This window comes from Euwallacea fornicatus, chromosome 10, assembly GCF_040115645.1.
Source record: "Euwallacea fornicatus isolate EFF26 chromosome 10, ASM4011564v1, whole genome shotgun sequence".
Taxonomy (NCBI): Eukaryota; Metazoa; Arthropoda; class Insecta; order Coleoptera; family Curculionidae; genus Euwallacea; species Euwallacea fornicatus.
In genome coordinates, this window is record NC_089550.1 from 5,264,725 (window position 1) to 5,290,479 (window position 25,755).

At 35.7% G+C, this 25,755-nt stretch overlaps 3 protein-coding genes across 8 annotated transcripts in view; all 3 read right to left on the reverse strand.

Annotated features, from left to right (window-relative positions):
* LOC136341472 (tachykinin-like peptides receptor 86C) overlaps positions 1-5,602 on the reverse strand; it is a 71,295-nt gene extending 65,693 nt beyond the window's left edge. For all 5 annotated transcript variants that reach the window (XM_066286488.1, XM_066286490.1, XM_066286489.1 and 2 more), the window contains exon 1: positions 5,397-5,602. In XM_066286488.1, the coding sequence (XP_066142585.1) occupies positions 5,397-5,438 (42 nt within the window). In that variant the 5' untranslated portion in view covers positions 5,439-5,602. The remainder of the gene's footprint in view (positions 1-5,396) is intronic.
* Positions 5,603-8,775: 3,173 nt separating this feature from the next.
* Positions 8,776-15,053, reverse strand: VGAT (vesicular GABA transporter). The gene is made up of 6 exons (XM_066286662.1): positions 14,609-15,053; positions 14,031-14,204; positions 13,464-13,619; positions 12,829-12,974; positions 12,092-12,312; positions 8,776-12,034 (listed from the first exon to the last, which is right to left on the reverse strand). The coding sequence occupies exons 1-6, from the start codon at positions 14,741-14,743 to the stop codon at positions 11,217-11,219; spliced, it is 1,650 nt and encodes a 549-aa protein (XP_066142759.1). The 5' UTR covers positions 14,744-15,053; the 3' UTR covers positions 8,776-11,216.
* Positions 15,054-16,344: 1,291 nt separating this feature from the next.
* The window catches only part of LOC136341498 (orexin receptor type 2-like), a 56,705-nt gene continuing 47,294 nt past the window's right edge, over positions 16,345-25,755 (reverse strand). Inside the window, exons 6-8 of one of the 2 annotated variants that reach the window (XR_010732505.1) lie at positions 24,409-24,699; positions 20,744-21,131; positions 16,345-20,683 (exon numbers count right to left, since the gene is read on the reverse strand). Coding sequence is in view for 1 of the 2 variants with exons in the window: in XM_066286525.1 (XP_066142622.1) it covers positions 20,997-21,131; positions 24,409-24,699 (426 nt within the window). In the remaining variant the exon portion in view is untranslated. Of the gene's footprint in view, positions 21,132-24,408; positions 24,700-25,755 lie in introns of both variants that reach the window. The other variant, XM_066286525.1, reaches the window with a different exon arrangement.

Below are 25,755 nucleotides of genomic sequence, written 5' to 3' on the forward strand. Positions count from 1 at the left end.
ATATCGTGAATGGTTTACACAAAGGCACTTTCTTTTGGCCAGAAAACGATCTCCTTTGATATTCATTGTTTGTGCTTTTCTGATGTCGAGCATAAGTGCCATCACATATCAGAATTAAATCCTCATTATCAGCTTCAAGTATTGTTCGAGCACTTGGACTTGTTTCATATATAATTTTTTCTCAAGTTGTGTTTTGACATCCAAAGCTGTTAGGGACTCTAAATTATTGGTTTTTGTTTCTATCTATTTTTATTGTTAATGTTAGGTTTATTGTATATTGTCATTTATTCCCTTAAGTTACGCTTATGTACTGCGATACTTATTCGGAGAATACCATCTGGGTGCCAGATCACATGGCCCATCAGGCCAAAGCTAAGGGTACGCTTTGGTTGGGGAATGCGCTACTAGTCAAAAGAAGCTTTCTCTATAGGGACTATTGCTTTGATGGTCAATTTGTTGGACCAGCGATATTCCCAGAAAAGCGACTAATATAGATATTCCCCAGACGGCTACGAGTTATGGGATTCGGTGTAGCCAAAGCTTATAATGGTTCTTGGTGGTGGTGCGCCCCTGGTTGGAATTCTTCGGGGTTAGTACTTAAGGGATAATCGGAGCCATTTTTGCTCTCTTGGCTCTTGTCTCTTCTCTGCTCTCCCTTTTGTCTTGTCGGGGAAAGCTGCGTCGGTGTCGGGATATGATCCGCATCATATCGTGTAACCCGCCCAATAAGCTTTCTCCCTCTTCTTTACTTAGACCAAGATTCTTACATTCTTTTGAGATAAGTGCAAAGTTAATACAGTCCATTTTTACATAAAACAAAGTGTCTTTGTCGTGTTTCATTTATCGAAGGAACACCCTTAACAAAAGCGTTTAGCTAGAATATCTTGGACAAAAGCACATCTCACTAATTTAAGATACTCCGAGACCACCCCTTTATTGGGCAAATAGAGAATGGAAGCAATTAGTTCATGTGAATTACCGATTTTAAGTTTGAATAAAAAGGTAACGATGGCCTGTGTGGTGGTTCTGTTACAAGAATTTCTAAGAGACGTTAACATTTCTTTTAACTGCAATAAATTCTCCCAAGTCGAGCTTGTGAAAAGTGTTAATTGTGTTTCGAGCATAGAAAAATCCGAGACTTGATCAAACAGCCTTTTATCACAAGCAATCGCTAACTTTTCCATCATGCAAGAGAGCTCTTTTGATGTGATTTCAGAAATATTTGAATATGCCTTGATCTTCATTAAATCTTCCTCAAAAAATGAGTCGAAGATGATGTGACTTTTACAGCATCTATCGCCGACTGGAATAAACAGTTTTCTCTTCGTGTAACTCAAGCAACGAGCCTTCTCGGGAATCAACATTAAATTAGAAGTTGTATTACCACCACAAATGATGCAATATTTATGAGATGCAACGGTGCGATCGATTTCCATATTAACTAATTCTTCGGCTTGTTCATTAGATGTTAAATTATATTTAACTTCATGATCACTTGTATCGTCTGTCTCGGAATCATCGCTACCCTTGCTGATATTAATCCGAATCGACTCTTCCATCACGAGATTTTGAGTGATGTCATTTGGAAGTCCAGCGTTTTGCTGAATTGGGACCAGCATTTTTTGCTTTTTATAAAAGCAAATGCGACAATATCTGCACACGGTGTGATTCTGTTGAACTGCAACACAGAATACTTTTTCACAAGCGTCTTCAGGTGTGTTGATACATTTTGACTTTCCAGGCACTTTCCTCCAGGCACGTGAACGAATCACACACTTAACATTCAGCGACGCTGATGTAGAAGGTAATGAATCATTAGATTCCATAATTTAAAATAAATAATAATAAATTTTTAAAAATTGCGAAAAATTAATCGAAAATTGCCAAGTAAATATACACACTAGGTACTCACCACTAGGAATAACAGTTTATTGCTATGTGTACAGGTATATTAAGGCGATAAGTGAGAAAAAATATTTTATTGCGATAAATACTTTTTTTTTTGCATCGTGGTCTGGGTATACTATGAATCGTTATATCCTAAATACTGAATTATGTATAAATCTGATTCAACGTGGGTAGATACTTCGAGAGGCCCTCTACACAGTGTGCAAAAATGGTTAGTGTACCAAAGTGCAAACTCCTCTAAAATCACCTAAGTTGTTTTTTTTTAGATTTCGGCCCTTTGGCATCAACCGATAAATCTGCAAGTATATGAAAATAAGAAGGTGCTTACTGAAGAATGCACCATTTTGCCCCACGCTGTACGATGAATAGTTCCCGAGATACAGCGTTTTAAAGTTTTCACCCTCAACCCCGTCCTATCCTTGAATGGTGAGATTGAGAAGTTGAAATTTTATGTGGTAAGTCTTTTGAGTGATAGGGACAATTGTTAAAAATTTCAAATCGACCGCCCGTGAGGGCCGAATTGACCTCTTAAGCTTACACGGCATTTCTATTTAAAACGACTGATATATCGAAACCTCTATTACCTCTAACACATTATTCCAGATTATCCCGTATTTTGCGCATAACACACTCCACTTCTATTTTCAACCTTTCCCGACGTATTAACTAACAGTTAAAGTTAGAGCAAAACGGATTTTACGTTAAAAAAAAATTCTCTTATTCGTATTTAACAACCTCGATTAGATCGCACATTATTCTCACTGTGTCATTATCTCATAATGTCCTATATTTTTTTAATCTACCAAATTCGATATTGAGAATCCATTTTGTTCCAACTTGGAACGTTAGCAACTTGGAGCGGTTAAAGCAGCAAAAAGGGTAATATTTTAAATATCAATATCTCGGGAACTGTTATGAAAAATATAAGAAATCTCATTAGGAATATTATAGGAAATATTCCTAAAATGTTGAGGCGACCCAAAAATCTAATAATAAATAGGATATTTTGTCACGCTTATGTATCATCTGTGTATTCCATTTTACCAACATGCTGCGGCTTGTGCTCATACGACCCACAACTTATTGTAAAACTCACAACAAATTGTGAGTTATATGACTCTCGTTTTCGCTTAGTATTTGCATGCTTTCCCAATATGCCTCCTGAAATCGGCATTCAGCAATTGGCAACTTTCGAAATACGAATCCACCCTTGTTTACAGTTTTTTACAAATTCAAATTAGTAGCTAATTAGGTTTTCGTATTTTTCTCTCGTATAATGGAGAGGAGCGTAAAGTTTCCCTTAATGTCCCCCTAAATAATATGCCTATCACTTACGCCGTAAAGTATGCTTTATAATAGTAAACCATACCAACCATCGGATGAACAAAATTAGCACTGTTCGAATCTAAATCTGATCGTTTTTCGTTTTAGATACGTTTGAATGGGCAACGGCCAAAATATCCGTTTTCTCCTCGCCACTTCAGATGGCATATGAGGAAACAACAAATCCAGAACTTTCCATTCATCATATCAAAAAATTGAAAATGTATCGAAAACATATTGATTTTTCCAGGTTCTGTGTTGCCGATTAAAAAATATTGACGAGTCGTTTACAGCGTCTTATAAAGCTCGTCGAGATGATTAATTTGAGAAGCTTTTCAAGATAAGTGACCTACGTTTGCCCGAGTTATCGGGATTCAAAATTTGAAAAGTGACAAAAGAAATTAATACTTTTTCCCTTTGATATTTTTCGAAACTATTTCGAAATTTTTGACGTGCTGTCTACCTGTCCGATGGACCCATATGGGGGAAACGCGAAGCCTTGGGAAAGCACTTTTTTCGAACCCTCATTTTCGGCTACAAAAATCGCAAAATTGAGGACCAAAGTGGTGCTGTATCTTGAAAACTTTAATGCAAGTTGCACTTTATTGCTCTAAGTTTATTTCGAGTCATACGGTGACTTTTTATGTTTATTGTGTAAGGAAATTGCATTTACCCCCACGTTTAAACGAGGAGCGAAGAGACATTCGAGCCCTACAATCTTCCGGGATGCTAATCGATACATTGAAAAATCCATAAGATGAATTTATCGTTTATATATTCTACATCAGTATAGGATGGTTCGAAATTAGATTGCATAATCTTAGCGGCCTATTCTTTTACAAGGAATAAGACGAAGATTTCTATGAACATAGAGTCGCAAACTTTGAGCCAAAGGTAATTTTTAGAGACCGATATAGTTAGATGTGCGAGCCGATTGCGAGAAACTACAGAGTGTTATTTTTTCTGAAACCACCTCTCAAACCTTTCCCTAATAAATTTTTCCTAAATAAAGAAATTCTCTTTTCAATCTAGAAACTTTTCCGCCAACGTATTGCTTCCGCATATCTGATGTTTTCAAGTTAATTATAAAACGATTAGAGGAACGACGCCACGTTTACCATAATAATTTATTATGTTTTCCAAGGTTCAAATATAAACGCATTTTACATATAAAGTAGATTCAATATTTATTTTCTTCGGGGGGCATTGGAATTCCTGCATATCGCCTCCGTATAATATGAAAGACATTTCAAAACTTTTAAGATTGCATTCGAGTCATTCAAGTTTATATGATTTATATGGGACGATCGCCTCACTTATCATTTCTTGCTGAAGATCTGAAGCCGCAAAATGTTGGCGTGGGGAGAAGTGGGTAGCACCTCAAAAAAACACATATAGACCTTTGCAACCACTCGGCCTGTTTCATGATTTAGGCCCTGAAGGGAAGGAAATTTCCAAGCTTGAAACAAATATTTCACAAACTCCCAGAAGAGCGGACAAAAAAATGCTAAAATTTGAAACACTCTATCCCGGAAACGTTTTATGACCCTTCGGTTTTGTTTTTGGTCGTAGATTTACATAATAAAATAATAAAAAAGGCTACTAAAATTATGTACCTGACACCCTGTACGAACACATTTTTTGTACGATTGTCTATATAGTTCGGTTGTTGTCACATCTGTGTTGAATACGGCGAGGGGTATTTCGCAGTCGCTAAATTTAACACTATAGTACGTGATTTACTTACTATTTTAGAGTGGTGAGTAAAATTTACAGTTAACCGCAAATCGTGGTAGAAACAAATTTTGACTGTTGGACTTAAAGAACTAAAACAATCTTCATTGCCATCATGCGTTAAACGTGTCTGGATGGGAAAAAAGTGCCGTTTTAAACGTTCCTGTCTTAAAGATTGTAATTAGGCTGCATTGAGCGTTCAAAAAATTGTGCTGGCCCCACGAAAAATGGGGGTTGTACTGATCTCAGACAAACAAGAGGATGAGCGCAGCGAGACCTCCAATTTGTCTATACTTTTTCGTAGCTCCAAACTTTCTTTTCGGCCAACAAAACCTCCTAATTATCCTTGCTACTTAACGTATCACTCCAATTTAGTATGCTTAAATTCCCGTTAGTGCTTAAAAGTAAATAGTAAAGTATTATGTACTTACGCAAATTGCATTAAAACAACTCGAAAAACTGCGAAAAACCATCGTCAAATTTACTTCTCCATGCGAATGATAAAACTTCGATTTTTCTTAAATTCTTGCGTGGAAAATATTCTTAAAATCAACAATAAAATGTCCCGAAGCGGGAAATTATTCCGAATCTTGCGGCACGAAGCTCTCTTAATTCGCTCGCTCTGATGTGTAAACTAACCCGAAGGAAGTGGAACTGAAATTAGGAAAAGTGCTGCCGGATACATTCGGTCTCATTGTTGATGCTGGTGGATGCGCCGTTGGTTTTTAGTGTAAAAAGATTGATTTATTTTGTTTTAAATGAATATATTTTGTTATAAATTGATTAACAGAGTCCTCTATTTCAATCCCTCAAGCTTAGGAAATCGCAAAGTAAAACCCAACAGCAAATGAGTTATAATCAAAAACCCTCTCGGTTAACAGGTATTCCAATCCTTAGTATTTTAATGACCCCGATCTGTCCAGATTTAATTCGTGTGATCTGTGATCTTTAGACCCGTGTTCACTACACCTACAACTTTTAGATATGAAATAACCTGCTTCATAAAAGTTACGGATGTTAGGATATTATGAGTTTATTTAAGAAAATCAAAAAAATAATATAGGACTTTTTGCAAAATCAAAAATAACATAAAAACTACATTTCGAAAATTCAGGAAGTCGTATGGTCCCCTAGTATATAACTGCTTCACGTTCTCTTCACATATTCTCGGCGAGATAGTTTATCTTGTCTTATGGCGAATTTTCCCACAATCGTGGAAGAAATTCTCGAAACTGTGGCATTGTTAGGGGATGCCGTGGGTGTTCTTCAACACTTCTTTGCAACATGTCCCGCAGATGTTCAATGGGGTTAAAATCAGGCGATCTTGGCAGAAGCGAAAAATGGTCAATGCCTACATCTTCAATCGCATGTTCAACGATTGCTTCACGATGTGGACGGGTATTATCCTCCAAATATCGAAAATTTTCTCCGATAGTACCTTGGAAATTAACAGAATATCGTTGATGACGTACCTTTCACAAATTTGTATATTCATGTTTCTTTCACATATGTACCACTCCCCTTTACCACCATAGCAAGTTTCGCCCCAGACCATTATTGCGCCCCCTTGAAAGGCGGTACTTCTTGTAAAGTTTTTAAGTTTCTGCGTACTCCACGGTTTGTCCAGACACAGATACGTTGACTATCAGAGTAATGGTTAAATTTGGGCTAGTCTGTGAAAAGTAGAGAACTCCACTCTTCGCCCCAAATGTTGTGCTGTCTAGCCCACTCTAGTCGTGTAAGTTTATTTTCTTGGACAAGGGGAACTTTTCTTAAACAGTGTCTTGAAACTATGTTTACTGCTTTATGTCTCCTACGAACAGTTTTAATGGAAACTTGAACTATCTGGGAAATGCCTACATGTCGATACGTAGTATCTTCGCGCAGAAACTGTAATAAGTCGGTCTTGTGTAATCATCGTTTTCTACAGTCGTCCGGTGCGTCACCTTTCTGCGATGTGTCTAGTTCGTTGAAAGCTTGTTAACAGTTTGGATATGACACTTCGACAAAACGAGGAACAATCAGGCAACATTCTGTGATTTTGATCCAGGCTGCAGCATACTTACAGCTCAGTTTCGATGTCCTGGACTTAGCTTTCTCCGAATCGTTATAAAAATGTTCGAACATCTTTATACAACCGGGTAAAATAACAAGAACCATCCAAATTGTATGGCATTCGATATCAAGGTTTTGATTAGACTTAAAAAAAAATTGAAATAATAATAAACTTAATTTTTTTGTCCATATTATCTGTTGTCACTTTAAGAGTCATACGAAAAAATACATTTACTAGCATGCTATTTATTATTTATTAAGTTTGATCATATGCCTAAGTTTCGTGAAGCAGTTCATTTACTAGGTATCGAGCTTAAATCTCTCACACCTGCTTTAAGTAAGATTTTTTTAACATAATTAAACTTGCAGGATCCTTAAAAAAATTTCTTTCATAGAACGTTTGTTTCCTTCAAAACTCCTGAAATTTATCCCCAATTCTGTAATCAAAACTAAGGAGATAGGTACCAAATTAGAACGAACACTTATGAACTTAAAGCTGGAAAACGTAGATGAGCGGCAAAACGAAGTAGTAAATCTGATAAGAACACGGCTTAGAGACGTATAATGATCTTAGTAAGAGCTTAATTAGACATTAAATCTCTCTGGAAATAAGGGGAATATGTGAATGTTTCAAATGCATTAATGTATGTTCGTTTTGGAACTATTGTAAAGTAGTATTTGAAAAGCTACATGTTGCGCAAGAAAAATGCTACAGAGTAGGCATAAAGGCCATATTTTTGTTATGCAATATTATCGATGCATAATTCACTAGAAAAAAAAATTAGAATATTTTCCCCAGTTTCAATATCTATCGCACCTTGTTAGATAAAATTTTTGATTTATCGAAAAGTTTTTTCAATATATCGATCTGATATGCACTCTCAGCAATATTTTTACTTTCGCTCTCATATTGGATGTGCCGAATTACTTCATGGCTAACCTAAACTAACTTATCTATGAGTAAGAAGTGACTAGAAATCGACCCAGATATGTATGTATATCAAGACTGTTTTTGATTGTTAACATACTATTCTTCGTTAGTCTCTTTCCAGTCCTTTGACCTGCCTCGTGATCATGTGTTTATGCCTTGCAAGATCAATTGATTGAACTCCGTCTAATCAAGATATGGCAACCGAAATCTTACTTTAAGTAGGAACTTCGAACTTTAACTTTACCCTACCTGTCCTTTTTTATCTACCATTTCATATATTTTTTCTTTTTTTTTTAAATTTACAACCACACCATGTTTTCCACATCAATTTCCTGATTACAGAGGCAAGGTCAGTTCAAGCAACCCTGCAGGAATAATTAAGGCTGATTTTATTTGCTTAGTATGATTTCCTTTCCTCGGCTCATCATGGTATGTCAACATAAAATGTTTATAGCGATCATGTGAGACCTGTATAAAGGGACTATTAGGTGCCTTCTCGCATTACTGGCATGATGCAACTAATAATAAAAAAATTACTACTAACGAGGTGACCTGTTTTTTCTTGGCCTGATGATGGCTTAATGAATAGAAGCTCAAACATCGATGGGGAATCAATATAGTTTCTGTATAAAGAATACGATATTATTTTGATAAAATCTCGCTATGCCTATTGGTTTGGAAGGACTAATGCACTTGGTGGGTATCTCTGATAGGTGTTCACCCTCAAGCGGTACACGTGATTCTATCGAATCCATCATCTTCGGTTGGACTAGAACCAGCGAGTTTGTTAATTGTCCGCTTTGCATTAAAGAATTAACACGTCGTTCAGTAATCCGGATCTAGGTTCATCATTTATTACTTGGAATAATATTTTTACACATTTAGAACAATTTTGAATAGTTATACATATACACACAGAAAAATATTAGATATAAATGGTAAAAGTATTGTCTAGTTTTGCCATTATAAATTTAAATACTTGATATGCTTATGTAATACACTTCATTTGGAAGACAACGTTACATTCTGTGGAAGACATCAGTTTCTAATTATTACTAGTCATCGCCAACGTGACGATAATATAATTATTTAAATATACATAAAAGCACGAAAATTCAACATTAGCGTTATCTAGATCCTTAAAAACTATTTGGAATTGACTATAACTAAATGACATAGGTAGATTTTCTTATAAATAAGTTGTATGCTGATTGATTATGTTTTTCGCCATTTAATCAATGGCTAACGATTTACTTGTAGGTTTTTTTCAAAAATCACCAAAAATTTTCGATTTTAGTAAAGTGATAATTCTATCTAGCACCTATTGATAACAAAATCAAATAAAAAAATTATGAGAAAACGAGAGAAAGATGCGAAAGTCATAGATAGCTCTTAATAGTTGATCTAAGAGTTGATAGAACAGTTGCATTTTTCTCATAATCAAACTGGACTTGTATGACTTTCAGTAGAAGTTATGAGTGGAAAATATGTAATTAATATTTATTGATTGGTTGAGGTAAAATTTGGAGTCCCAGGTAGATTGCAAATTTCACTTATGTGTTCACCAAGTTTCTCCTTTCCACCGTTTTCAAAAAGTTTCTGTCTAATTCGTGAACAAATTCTCGATCATATTTCAACTGACGTTATTCAGATATTCTCAGATGGGTCTGATATGGAGGTACTTTTGGGGTCATAAGAAGTTGGACCTAGAAATTACTTTGAGATATTTTAGGAGGTGATTCGTTTAGTTCAATTAAGATAATTCTTCATTCAGTCATTGAGCTCAAGATGTTAATATTCAATATATCAAATTATTAAACTGAATAAGGCATTCGAGGTTCACCACAGGCACTAAAAAAATTTTCGGATGATAAAAGGGAGTCGGACACCACAAAAAGTACCATCCTGTAGATTTTAACATATTTCGCAATACTATTTTTCGCATTTTGTGCAAACCTTAAAGATGATTTATGTGTAACATTAAAAATTTCAAAATCTGAAGCAGCTCTAAAAAAAGAAAAATTTGTAAACAGTCTGGTTTTGATATCGCGCAGGTAAATAACGAAGTGTTGGAAACATTTGTTTATATGTCCAAGTATCTTAATTTGACCTAAGGAATCGCCTCGTAGAGTATCCAGACACCTGGCATATACACTGTCAGTAAACACTTAGGAAGTATCCTTCAATTTAGACTTAGAAAACATCCATTGGAGTACTCGACATCGAATTAGTACAACCCAGTTCACCTGACTTTTTTGATTCATTAACACTGCTAAAGTTCAAGATCTAAATAGTATTTATCGCTACATTGTAATGTTGGTACTTAGCATATCTTTCTTATCTTACGTTTATAATATAATTTTATTTAACCTCTATGTGTATACTTTTCAGGCTTCGGCAATTGGAAGACTTCGTTGACATGCCTATTTTAGACTCTTAGGTGGTATTTATTGAAGCATCAGTTATCAAAAAACAAAATATAAAAAATTGTTATTGTCATTGGACTAGGTGTGACAAAAAACTTGTCAAATAAATTTTCTTATCGAAATAACGCCCTATAACAAAGCGATGAACTCATGATCTCGACTCTCAAAATACATTATTAATTTGGTACCTATCTATACATATAAAGACTTTAATTTATTAGAACATCTACAGAAAGATTCATTAACAATTTGAAATACCAGAGCCTGAAATGCTATACGTCCGCTGATGGCCATTGGCGCAAATATGCCTTATTCGAAACTTGATGAAACTTATAGTGTGTCTTGATAATATAATGAAACATTGCAACATGCATTTCATTCGTTACCTAAAAAAAAACACTTTACAAAATTTCAAGTTCGTAGACAAGGTATTTTCATAATAGCTGAACAAATACTAATTTCAACACCCATTATTTCCCAAACTATCAATTTTCACGTAAGACGTTTTGCACCAATGGTTATCAGTTAACGTGTAGTATCTCCTGCTTTTTGATCTACCATGGTCAATGAGCCACCCTGTATAGTAGGTGCCTACTTCGAAATTCATTTATATTAAGGAGTAACAGTTATTGTTTGATTTAGATGGGATTTATATTATATAATTTTATTGCTATTGAAAATATTTATTCAGAACTTTTAACAATGAGTTTAACGAGCGTGCCCGCAAATACCGAAAGTTCCTTACATTTCCATAGTTTATACAAGGCGTCCCGAAATTAAGTGGCCACAGTTAAACAGCGAAAAATCAAAATGCAACATATTACTTCTTTTCTGAAGATTTAAAATGGTAGGCCGATGGAAAAGGCGTCAATGAGTGCCCGTCCTGAGTCAAAAATCCCAATTACTCCAAAAATACATCCCAAGTAAATAATAAAATAGTTAAACATCACACTTTTTCTGTCAAGGGTACTACCTTTTAGTTTTATATGGAAATATGCAGGCCAAATAAAACTAAGCATTGTCCCAGTGAAACTTCCTATAAATCCCATTAAAATTTGAAAATGAGGAATAAAACAAGCCATTAAAATAGTGAATAGAATTACACCTACACGCCAAGCTAATCCCCATACCTTAATGTCACCGTTTTGATCCCAAATTGTTGGAAATGGAGTTTTTGGCTTTCCTCGAAAAAATGACCTCTCTAGTAGTTCACATGCAGCGTAGAATGGAAGTGGATAGCTGAGCAGCGCCTTCACTACTAAGCAAGTATTAACTAGACCTTTAAATCCAGGTGAATGTAAATTGTTGGTGATCACTTGTTGAGTATCGTTTTGAAATGTCAGAAAGCAAATATACCCAAACCCTGCTTTGAAGACTGCAGCCCAAACATGACTCCAGTCTAGCATCCACTCGAACTTTGACGGATCCTCCATGTTACCTTCTAGAGTGGGGAGAAAAATCTGGGATGTGTACGAAAAAACTATAACCCCTAAACTGATAGGGAAGTTTTTGAGGTCTAACGTCCACTTTACATTTCCCCAACCCCATTCACCAATATAAAGTAAGCAGTAGCCAATAATAATTACATTGATGAAGATATGTGACATTGTGCACCAGAAGGAGAGTACCGATACGCCCTGCAACGATTTCAAGAAACCTGAAAGATATTTAAAAATTATGTGTTTCCGAGAAAAGTGACTCTTTAAAAATTTACCTAGTGGTAATAGAAAAATTCCAATTAGCATCATCCATGATCGTGTGTCAATTGCACCTTCAGGGAAGGTTCCAATCATCAAGTCTCCACAAACCACCACATAAAGGATACAGGTCATCAGAAGTTCTATTATTTGAGCAATGCTCACTATTTTTGAACCATAAGTTTTCCCAAAACATTCTTTTGCGATTGCTACATAAGAATCTCGTACTCGTATCCGTCTAAAAAACGAAAGGAATGAGAAATAAATAATAGAGGTTTTTTGGGTAAGATAACCGCTCCCTTGTCATCAGTTAAAGGGATTCACTTCATAGAGAGGTTTTAAGCCATAAGGAGAAAACTTGTTTCCTTTTGTTTTTGTTTCAATGAGGTGACATTACATTATCAAAACACCTTAATAAATAAATAAGCGTTAGACGAATTTTTCTTCGGTCACTGCTACACTTAACTACACATCAGACATGTGCGACTACATACCAGACATGTATGCCTATACGTCAGACCTGTACGACTACATGTCAGACCTGTATGACTACATGTCAGACCTGTACGACTACATGTCAGACCTGTACGACTACATGTCAGACCTGTACGACTACATGTCAGACCTGTATGACTACATGTCAGACCTGTATGACTACATGTCAGGCAGATACGTATTTTCAGAAAACGATAATGTTCAATGAGTTTTTTCGAAACCATGTGTGTTTCAATATTACTATTAATGTTAAATTTACCTTCCAGTCTGCAGGTCTATTTCATAAAGGCAATCGACCAAAATTTTACCGGTATAGCAACAGATCTGCGCTACGAGGATCATCGCTGCTATAGCCCAATAACCTCCTATTTGCACGGCAAATGGCAACGAAACGATGAACATTCCCTAAGAATAGCACATGATAATACAAGTTCTATTAAAGACTACATTAGCACACTAGTCCAAATTTATATAGAGAAAGAATTGTAATGAAAAATACAATTAACGCCATGAGTTGAATTTGAAAAAAGGTAATTTTAGTATGTCACGGCTTCGTAAAATGCTTTGTATATGCACACATTTTATTAAAAAACAAAATATGTAGGAGGGGCGTTCAATTTTAGACATCCTGTAAAAGTAATTTAAAATATCCAGCAGTTTTCAGGTTACCCTCATGTTTTTGGGCTTTGCGAGTTAAAAGAAGCTTCCGTCACGAATGAAACAAATTATACTTCTGATCGGGAACTCGATAAAGGGACTAAAGCAATTAGAACTCTTGAATATCGTAGCGAAATTTGCGGCCCGGTTACGGAAAGTTCATTAAAGTAAAATCGTTTTGTTTTACTTCATGATGAGATTGAAATGATGCTTAAAACCTATTGCAAAAGAACAAACCTGAATTGCATTTGTTACATTCCATGCAGCTTGGTATTCATTGATCTTGACATCACTTTTTCCTTCCACGAAATCGCTTCCTTCGGAATAATCTACTGACGACATTCGGCTCTGCTGTTTTACTATTCCTCCTTGTGTACTGTTAAAATGGCTTTCCTGCAGAAGTCACAGAGATGACGAAAATTTTATCTACACTCAGTTCCAAATACGAGGCACATTTCTAAGTTTGCACAATCGTCTTCAGGGTTAATAGTCTTAACATGGGGCTCATAACTGTCGAGGGATCAGTAACAATAATCAAACCTAGCTCTCCTGGTAACTTTCAGATTTTGAAGTCTTCCACGCTTTGGCCAGCCGGATTTTGATAACCACAACTGTGGTCTAATGAAGCAAAAACCCGGATAGTTCACGGGGTTTCCCAAACAATGGCATATGTAAGTATTGAGTTAAATAAGGGGGGGGGGATGTTTTTAATTAACTGATTCTATAAATTTTGATTTCATCATATCTCACGGCAACATAAAATTAAAAGGACGAAGTGCAGCGCCAGTATAACAACATATTTACCTGTTGGAAACCTCCAGATTCTCCCGAGTCTAGTGAATGTTGTAAAAATGGATTGCTGGGGTTTGAAGCTCCAAAAGGGTTGGTACCAGTGTGCATGTTGGACATTTCGTGATGTTCTTGGTTGACTCCACCATGAGACGTGTGATTCTGGTTAGGAAGCTGTGCGAAATGGACCTGAAGTTGTGACAAAATAGGAACCATTTTTATAAAAAAGGCTGATTTGCAACTAAATCAAATCAAATATAATAAAACTTTATTAGTATATTGCAAGATAATTTCCTGAGCTGGATGAAATCTTGCGTTAGATAGTTGCTAGTTGGTTTCAAGTCCTCTGGCTAATATGGTTTTGCAAAGCAGTAGACATAGTAATAACTTTAAATTGATCAGTAAAAAGAAAGTACTAGAGCTCTCCTTTTAGTGCTTGAAACACTAGCAACTCCAAACAAACCAATTTAAAATTTAAATTTTAATAAGTTGGGGTAAACTCAAAATACTAATAACTGATTTCGCCATCAACATAATTTTAATTCCTTATTTATGTTAATATTTCCCATGACAGTAATCCTCATTTTACTTACCCTCTCACTATGACCTTGCCCCATTTGACTATGCCTCTCAGATGGCGCGGAAGGCAAAAATTGCCTTTTTAATTGACTAGCTACATTCACAGCAGCGGTTAAGGGGGGTAGCTTAATTCCCCCTAAACGATTCATATTTCTAAGCTGCAACTTCCGCAATTTATCTAAGACTTTTATCCACTGTTCCAACCAGAACTTCTCGAAATGATTTTTTGTTACAGCATCCAGAGATCAATACCTATCAGCTTCCTTCAGGCAAAGCGATTTCATATATCGCGGCAGCCCTGCCTGAGCACTAGTGAAAGCGACACCAACACAGCAATTCACCGATCTATCTACGACACGAATTCATCATAAAATTTATGCTCAAAAACTAAAGTGATATGTCTGGAGAGAAATTTCATCCCTCAGCGATGTGGATGAATGACATGGAGCGAAGCTGAGGGAAGTACTGCGGCTGCGCCGTGCAGGGTCGGAGTGAGCAAAGATTATCGATTTTAAAATCTATCAAATCCAACAGGTTCGGATTTAGCTGTAATTTTTGGATGTTCTTGTCAAATTTAGATATTTTAAAACTACACGTTTTTTCTATTTAATCAGGCGTTTTTCGGAGACAAATTCGTTTACTTTCATCTTTAAGTTGTGAAATGGTTTAAAAATGTGGCATTTTTATGTTAATTACTGATGTTACTCTTGTTAAATAATTTTCAAGAATAGCCATGGCAATTGTTTGAACCAGGTAAAAACAAAAGTTTGACGAATTGAAACCAGCCGGATGATTTTTGCTATAAGCAAACAAACCAGAAAGTTATCGCTTTCTGACAATTGCTAAAAAATGTATTAAAAAAAAATGGAAAGACAATATGGTTAATATGCATGGCGCTTCCCAGTGTAATCAAAATGTGAACAGCTATTTCAATAGCCCCTATGCTGTTGATTAATACGTTAGTTTGATTATGAGACGTATTGATAAATTGCCGTAGAGTGACAAAGCCAGTGGTAAAATGGATGAAATATTAATTTCAGGTTTTTCCGAGACACTCGGCACAAAAGAAAAATTATCGTGGGTGACATATACATAACGAACTTGAAAAACGACGGCTTTCCAATTTAGATTCCATTTCAGTTGATATGCTCAAAAGAGTTATATTGGTAGGATATAGGAAATCGTTTCGCGTATAAATTACCCCAAGGAATATTACAAGCAGGATCGAATTTTATTTCATCAAGAACATATGCATGTGTCTTGCTTTTAGCCCCATTCGTATATCTTAGATTTATCTTCGAACTCAAATTTAAGTCTATAAAATGACATACATTTCGACACTACATGCAAAGGATTGATGTAATGCGAAATTTAGCAGGATTTCAATTTCCATGGAAACAGGAAAACTCAGATAGATTACAGGTTGAGAAAGGGCTTATCATTATTTTTATTATTCTTGCATCAGACTTTGTTAATTTAGCGTTTAATTTATTATACCAGCACCGTGCAGCGTGCGTAATTTGCATGCTGCATTTTCGTGTGGTAAAGCGATTTTACTCTACAAATATCCCGTATGAAAGTTGGAGTTCCGTTCTGAGTGGATTCATGTTTTTCAGTCAGTTTCAAAACTAGAAGTTCCCGTGCACCTGGAATATTTGCCTCGTTCTATTAGTTTCTCATGTTGTTATGTGGGGAAATAATTGGAAGTTCTGCGGTAAATTCGACATTGGAGTTAGGAAAAAATACTACATTTTACCATCAATAATAAACATTTAATGTCGATATAATTATACGAGTTACAAATAATGCCAAAGCAAAAGTTGAAAAAATGTATCAATTCCTTATACAATAGAATTAAGCTTTTAAGTACTTTTTATTAGGATACTTTTGATGATACATTGAGGAATTCGGGATACGACGATTATGAAACGAAAGCCCCAACCTAAACCTCCCTTAAGGCAAAATGGCGCAAGCAACTATTCATCAGTTCGAAAGTTACTTAATCCCATATTGGCTTAATTATAAACTAATAAACGTAAACTAATACTTATTTTACAATAAACAGGTTACTGTTACTTAACAAGATCTTTGGCCTAAATAAGTTTCTTTGTGACTGATTTTCCGTAGGAAGAGATTTTTTAAAATCATCTAAAGTAGTGTGTCTCTATAAAGTAATCTTTTCGAAGCCCTTGCGTCTATCAATTTTCTTGATTTTCATTCAGGAACAATAAAATAGGACCTTTCACCCTAAAAAATGATGATTTATTGTATTTTTTACAGTTTGTTTGTATGCTCGTTGAGGATTCATGGATGTATCTGAATAAGCTTAATGGTCAGATATCCGTCGACTTGATAAAAAAACACAAAATTTCGGAAAAGTTATCGGTACATTGGGCCATAAACGGTGCTGCGATAAAAATCAAGACGATGCACGTCCACAGTTTGATCTAAAGCGCACAAAACAAGTATTCTCAACAAGAGCTTTAGGAATGGTGAAGAAGCTTGCAGCCTTAAGTACTTCAACGAGCACTAATATTTGTTCCAAAAAAATAAACTAGACAAAATACAAAAACGAAAGACGAAGAACAAAAAAATTTCAGGCTTGATCAGAAAATATTCTCCGACATATGAGTTTGGCTTAGACCAGAAACAAACGACTATTCACTCATTCTTTGTTTTGACGAACAACGTACAAACAACACATTTAAACGGTAGAAGATCGGCAAGTTTATTTATGGTCATTAACAAGGCATTTGACAGCGTCTGGCACAGTGGTCTAATATACAAATTTAAGCGCCAAAATACCTAGTTTATATTATCAAAAACCTACTGGAAAACAGACGACTAGAAGTAAAAATTGACAATCTTTCTTTCTCTTTTTCTTTTAAAATAATGCTCCCTGAGGGAATACCGCTTTCACCATTTTTACACTGTCATGATATGTAGTACAACAATGATTTAAATTGCAATACGTTAGCGATAGTGCACACGCAAACATAGTACAATCTCGAAACTCGTTGGATTGTCTTTGGTGATGGTCTAAATTATATTTTTGCGTCCATTAGTCACATTTAATTTCGTTTGGGGGCTCGATCTTTTGGGTTTTTATTATTACTCTAGAGCGTGCTTCGAGCAAGTTTGCACGAAGCATAGGCCTGTAGGCTCTTTAAGATGAATTTCGTGCATTTATTAAAATATTGAGGGCCTCGTGGAGGAGTAATGTGGCTCCAATTTACAATGAAAAACCCGTCGGAAGAAAAATTGGCTTAGAAACTCTTCGAGGAATTAAAAGAAATTTTTCAATAATATCTCTCTTCAAAATGCAATTTAATGAAAAATTTCGACAATATAGCAGAAAAATAAACATTTTTCAAAATAATTCTCAATACATTTCTGGATCTTTCTCTTTACGTTTTCAGTTACGGCACGCTGAATTTCTCTTCAACGGAATGCGTTTTATACTACCAAATACTAAATACTTCAGTGATTACGGTTTTTTACAAAATATCTACCTCGTTCGAAGGGTTTTTAATCACTCGATTTTTTCATTTATTTGCTATGGAATTAATCGAGCGGGGAAAAATCTGAGCTTCTTGCAGTCCAGTGCACCACTTTTTGATTTCCAATCCAGTGATTGGGAAAAAATTCGCTTAAAATTTGTTTACGTTTCTTCGAATATTTTTAGGTGCACCATCTTTTGTTGACACCACACATCTCCATCAATATTTATTGGCTCGTTTTCGACATAATTTAATATACAAGGTGCGATAGTCTACATCAAATGGCGTAAAGACACCGATTTAAAAATATTCACGGTGATAACTTTTGATAGGTCAGGTCCCATTTTCCTGCCATAAATTTGATGGTGACAAGCCACTTACAGTCCTTGGTGACACGAACAATCAAATAACTTTACATTAGTGACGATCTGAATAGGGACCTAAATTTCAAGGATTTTAGAAGTTTTGCCTTCCGTTTTCTCAATGGAAATGTTCCGATCACATAAAGAGTGCAAGAGACAAAAAGTTTTAAATTGAAAAAAGAAATTATTTATTGGGTAAGTTAGTGTCAGTGGTGAGGCACAAAAAAGTTTGCGGAGGTAAATGAGGTCTAAGTCGTCAAAAAATAATCACCCTATAAGGTTTAGAGAACCAGTTAATGAAGATCTTTGTGAGAAATGTAAGTCTCAAATTTACATTAAATATCTCAAAAACTCGAGGGATATGACAAAAAAACTTTAATGCAGTAGTGTAACAAGGCCCGCTTAAGTCATTTCGTAAAAAGCCCATTTTAAATCTGGAGCATCCTGCATGCAATTTAATTAAATTTCTTTCCTAAGTAATAGGCCCCAAAAACTAATTTTTATAAATTTCCTCTCAAACATAGAAATATTTATAACTCTGCCTTCTTATTTCGCGGTTTTACCGCGAATTACTACATGAATAATGGTGGTCATTATTTCTATTAAAAATTTCATTAGTGAAAAAGTTGCATTAATCAATCTACATTATACAGAAGGAAAAAAGTTTGCGATATTGAAAATCAGCATTCAAATTTAATCAGTCATATATTTTTGGCGAAGGATAATATATCTATCAGGTTTTTATTGACTGGAAGGCCATCTTATGGGCTTGTACAAGTAGCTATAAAAACTTATTAGGATCTATAGAATGTTCCTTTCGAGGTGACACAGAAAAAATACACAAAAATGACAAGGATAAATCTACGTTTTTGGAAACTGATACAGTTGCGAGTCTGAAAAGAGAACACGCTCAAATCTTGTATAGGGCTATATTCCGTCATATCGTATCTCCAATTGCAATGTCGAAATTTCAAATGAAACACCCTGCAAATTTTAAAGGTTTATATGACAAAGGGCCTTTTTTCTAAAGTCGTGCATAGATTCTTGCGTTACCTAATGGCGTATTATTATGAAGCACCTTATATTATAAGACGGTACGTTAATATTTGCTCCTCTATTTTTTATTTAGTCAAGATATCAAAAAACTTTTTGAACAAAATTTGTTCAGAATTTATGGAACTACAAAGTTCTGGAAGGAAAAACGTATATTTCTGGAAAATATTCCGTCGGCGTCGCATCGCCGAGCGTCGCTTTCTAAATTTAAATTTATATAGCGTTTGTTGTACCTTATGAGCCTTTATTTCGTGTTTAATTAAAATATTTTTACTATGCCCAAATTGATACATATTTCATAGAAACAAAAAAACATTTAAATTGATGAAAAATTTTGAAGATATTCGAACGTTACTTCGATTATGCTTATTATTAATGCAATAATATGATTTTTCCAACCAAAAATCGTGAAAATCCAGTACAATATGATAAACAAACAAAATCCACAAATTAAAGCGTTTTTGGTTTGTGACTTTATTGCACGTATTTCGGAACCAAAGGTAGCACTTCACTGCACTCGTGCGGTAAAAATTTCTACCGCACGCAAAACGAAGCGATAGTGCCAAATATCTCTATGCGCAATGTGCGTATAAATATTTGGCGGCACGCTAATATTTAATTAAACTTACAGATGCCAATAACGACAACACACATGAGCTTGTAGGAAAAATATTGTACCTAACAGATGTGAAAGTATCTTAACTGAAGTCTTTACTCGTTACAGAACTTCACTTCGCGCCGTTCGGTCAACTGCAATCAGCATGAGTTAAAGTATCACTTTCCGGCGGTGTTAGGTAATTGTCTATTATGTTGCTCTGATATGCACTTTCTAAAATTCTTACTACAAAATGTTTATGAAATTCATTTTAGATTAGACCTGCAATATGGCAAATGAGCACTTTTCTTACAAAACTATCATGACAATATAAAATTATTACTATTTACGAAAAAGTTAGTGGCATGTCCCATGTCCAGTTAAAACAAAATGTCCCTGATGAGCTTTTAATATTTTTGACTGGGTCAACGTCAGCAAGAGGCTTAGCCATGGATATCCTGACTGCATGCCTCACGAAGTTGGGGAGAGTTTATTTATTTTTTGAAAAGGGGAAGTTGACGCCTGTTTACTGTGCCCCTCTCTTCAATCACCCCACCTACACCACCCACCTTTACCCGGCTACACAGCAGATATGACACTATTTTAAACATGCGCAACATAATGTGTGTGTGTACTTACTTTGTAGGCACGCGTGCCTGATGAAGCCAATAAGTAGAAACACGTGCCGCCGGATCGTCGAACGTCCTTTTTCCTACTTGAACTCCCGATACTTTTTGCATGTCTTACCACTAACTTTTCCTTATATGCCCGCACAAAACTTTTTTATAGTTTTATGGCAATTAGTACCGGTTATTTTCATGGAGATTTGTTAAGTTCTATGACAAATTAAATTTTACTAACTACTTATGTTAATTTTAATTAGCACACTCAATTACACAGCAAATGTTTTAGTCTTCTGAGAGGACTGCCTCCTGCTCAAGCCAAACTCATTGGGATGATTTAATAAGGGTAGTCCTTTCTGACTGTTCGGGATTTGAAATCCAGATCCTGAGCTATCGGCCGCCCACTGAAAAATATAAAGAGAGAGTTTATGTCGAAATATGAACTTAAACAAACGGTGGTATATGTGCAAAGTTTCAATGCAAACAGATAAAGGCCCTATGAGAATTTACAGTAACTCCCCTGATTCAAACAGCTTCCTACATATCCAAATTGCAGAAACTGTACTTAAATGTCCGTAATATGAAAGTAACTACAGGGCGTCGTATTTAAGTCCGATTCGCATTTGAGGGGATGCAGGGAAGTATGGAAACGGGGCCTAAATGAAACAAAAACACACTGTGCGTGATATAATAGAGGATGACTGGCTTAGCTGTTATTACAAAAAAAAAGAGAAGTGTGATAAACATGAATATATGAAGTTTTTTAGCCTTTCAATCCTAATGTGTAATAGATTGAATTTTTCATATCGAGAGCTCAGAGAATTTTTTATCCGCCCTATCTGTCTTAGAAAGTGCTACACAGCAATTTCTTATACAATATTGAGCATTCTGAGGTGCGTACATCCACGAAATGATACATTTTCTTGAATTGAGAAGGTGAAATTTTCAAGGTAAGTCATAGCATGTGCTACGTCGAGGTAGTGAAATGAATCATTATGGCACGACCTTCAAGCTAGACAGATCAGCGCCGTGCTTCAAGATTTACAGAACATACTTAAGAGCCATAAGTTTTCCACAATCGCGGTATGACATAGTCGTTATAGCTTTATGTGCCATCTTGTATATTTTATTATCACTTCAATTCGTAGATGCACCGCAACCCTACTTGTTTCCATTAATACCTTTAAAGTTTCTAGAGAGTTGTAAGATATTTGTTGTAAACCCTATCGTAGCACATCTTGTATACAATTTTTCCTCGAATGACTTAAATTAAGCATTTAAAACTTTTAAAATTAATTCTGAAAGGTGCCTGCGGCCGATTACCTCGCTGGGTAAATAGTGATGTCATAACATATCCTACAATGGTATATTTTCCAATTACTACAAACATTCCAAATTGAGAAGTACTACTTCCAATGATCTTTCATTTTAAATAAATTTTCCCATACTTCTCATTGGTCTTACATTTAAAATTTAAATGCATTTGTTTGTTGTTAGCTGACTTCAAAACACATATTAACTTTTTTCTATGTACATGACAAGCTTGATATCTAACGTTTAACAAAAAAAAAACTAAGTCAAAGTCACTTATGGATCTTGTTCTGTATGTCGTTGTCAATAACCTGACACGTTTCCTTTGAAGTCGTGCCTGTCCCAGCAATATAAAAATAATAACAGTGTTATGCGATACATTTCCAGGATCACATATACTTGTAGGTTTCTCGATTTTTATAGTGTTTGGTGATGGATGCATTGCGATTATGGGAACTAGAGAGCTGCGCTGTTGGTTAGGGAACGTTGGCAATCTCTCCCTAATGGTTTTTGTGAAAACAACAGAGTACGTCATATACTCTTGCCAGAACGTTCATTTTCTCTCAAAAATAGCGAGAGATAAATTAAATAAAATTTAAAAAATATAGACAACAGATTCAATTTTAGCAGGACTCATCGTCAAGTCTTGTGCATAGCGCGCAAGATTTACTAAATCACCAGCAGTTTTTTCGATTGCATCTAGCAAATAAGGGCGGTTTTAAATTGGCCCCCTAAAACTGCAATTCTGTCCCCATTCGACCAACTTCGTAACTCCTTTAGTTTCCAAAGTCCCTTTGCTGACCACGAAAAACTCACCCTATATAGAACGTAGCGCCCCAATAACTTTGGGAGGACCATTTCTTTGATGCCGAAGTTAATGAAATATCTATAGCTTATGGCAAAAAACCTTAGACCAATAGTGATTCTTCGTTTGCCAAGTGTAATTGCGTGCTGAACCAGGTGTCATGAGTCAAACCAGTTCTTCCTACAACGACACTGTTGTTGGGAACATATTTGGCGTTAAACTCGTCTATTGTAGTCTGTACGCAGAAAATCTTTAACAAATTGGGTGCGATAAACAGAAACCTGCAAAATTTCCGCCAATGCTCATGGCGTATTCCAAATGAAACCTGAATTTGTTGAGAAAGGTGCCTAATAGACGTCGTTGGATTTTCATGAATTATTTCTTGGCCAGATTGAAGGACCTCGTTTGTGACGACAATTGTCCGCCCACTTCTCTCTTTACGTAAAATGCTTCTCGTTTCACGAAACAAGTTTGCGCTCCTTTTGAAAGGAGTATTTTTAAACACTTCATAATTGACTGCCACATCGGCAAATGCCTCTTGGAACTCCTCAAGACTGGGCTTAATGTGATATTTTGGAACATTAAGAAAGTAACTTGAGAACAAGAAAGCTTTCTACTCAGACGTACACACCACTGTTCGGGAGTTTCCAAAAGATTGTTTGTTATCAAAATAGTTTTAAATCGCCCTGTATAACAAGGGAAAATCAGGTTGCAGATGCCGGACAAAACTGGCTTTACATGTAATTTATTATACCAAGATTCTCACGTACGTTATTTGACGCCAGGTTAAATAAGATGGTGGGGGTCATTTGATTTCTTAAAACCAGGTCAATGTGGGAGATTTTACGCGAGATTCCCATATGGGAAGTAGGAGTAATCTGTGCCGTGGCACTGGTTTTGACTCCACCTTTTTAACAAGCAAGGCACTAATTGAATATGCATCGATTACCGCCGAGTAAACGCCTCTCTGATCGCAATGTGAGATAATAAGGACACTAGTGCATAAGGGCCACTATTAATGAAATTGATTACTGCGTCCCGATTTTCTAGATGGTCACCTAAAAGTTTACCAATTCAACCTTGCTCTTAACTACAGCTCTTGCAGCTGTCCAGACTCCGACATCACTAACTTGAGGACCACTGGATGCTATGGTACTTATCCTTTGATTATTGTGACAAGGTTTTTTTCTACATTATGTTGCCCAACACGTAGTACCACGTATTTTATAAAGATGAACAAAGGTTTTTACCTGAAGTTCATCCCAAGTTAATAAAGCTCAGGATCATAGAAAAATACTCTTAACAAGGTGGGGATCCTTGCAATCTTGAGCACACAAATAAATTGATGTGCCTTAGGCGACAGCTTAGGCGCAAATGAAGTGAGTCAATTTTATGAAGCAATATTTATTTAATTTTTATTTGCGGAATTCTTTGCCATGAGAACTTCAGTAATTGCAATGCACAAATGTCACAACAAACAATTATCGAAACGTTAAAAACTAAATTGAAGGTCGGTTAAAAAACCTCGGTCAAATTAGCTCAGAAAATTATGGCAATCAACTCACATTGCTCATGGGATTTTGTTTCTTTTTGAGGCAGTTCATCTTGCACTTCAAGAGGTTCTTTATGGAAGTTCGGAAATTCCTCGAGAGGGCACAATATATGATTGGATTCAGCGCAGAGTTGGAGTGACCTAACAGCAAAAGGTAAATCCTGACAACGTCCGTCTCCTCATGGTTGTTCAGGTTTTCAACTAAGATCATAATGTGATAAGGCAACCAGCATCCAGCGAAGACGACTGCCAAGAGGAGTAGGATGCATGCGACTCTTTTCCTTGACCTCATTACTCTATTTCTCTGAAAAAAATATAAGTTTTCAGGATCAGGAAAAAGAAGGAACCGACTGAACAGGGTGTTCCAAGTAGGACTATACTGAATATCGCCGCTTACTTTATCGTTACACTTAAACGTTTGAAACATTTTTGGATTTCCAGAATGGAACACCCTGTATGTTATTTTTCGTTAAATTTCAGACATACATATTTTCGTGACCTTATCTCCAGACAGTCAAGCACAGCTCCTAAAATTGAAATTACAAAACTCATGCGATCGTGATTGATGAAATACTCTAACGATTCTAAAGTTAGTCTCAAAAATTAGCATCCTTTGTCCCAATAATGATTATTATTGGATAAGAGGAAAAAGCATCTAGAACTTTTAGGTTTAGCAAACAGTAAATCAATGTCAAATGTGGACCGATTCAGGATTAGACTGGGAAGGCTATTTACTGAGATCTAATTTAGCACACTGTTCGTTTTTAGGACATTGATGAATTTTAGCACCCGCGTAGGTCTGAAAATAACAAATTCGGTTTGTTTGCTTAAATTTCTTTGACCACGGAGTCGCGGATAATACGCTTTATTAAAATTACTGAAGCATGAGAAACTCTAAAATTACCTGCCTTAGAATTCGTAATCCGAAGGCTAAAACTTCCAATTTCTTCGGTTAGGAAATTTTATTATTTTTTTTAATCGAGATTTTTCAGTTACAAAAGGTCATCTGCAATAGAACGTTTAAAGTTTTTGCGAAAAATCAAATCGACTCTTCTATAGCTACTTTTTATTACGTTAGGCACTATATTCGCTGTGTATTATACACCAAGGTTGTGAAATACATAATTATGATTCGAGCGTCAAATTCAAGCAACGAAACACACAGCCGGAGATTTAAAAGGGGCCGATCATAAGTATTTTGCGGGGTGCATGCATGAAATCTACCTAAATTGACAATCATTTTGATTAGAGAAGCAAAAGCACATGTCTTGAATCATATTAGCAATGACCTTTTGTTTGACATTCATCTCTATGAAAACCATCGTCATTAGGTCACTAGGTAAATAATGAGCTATATATC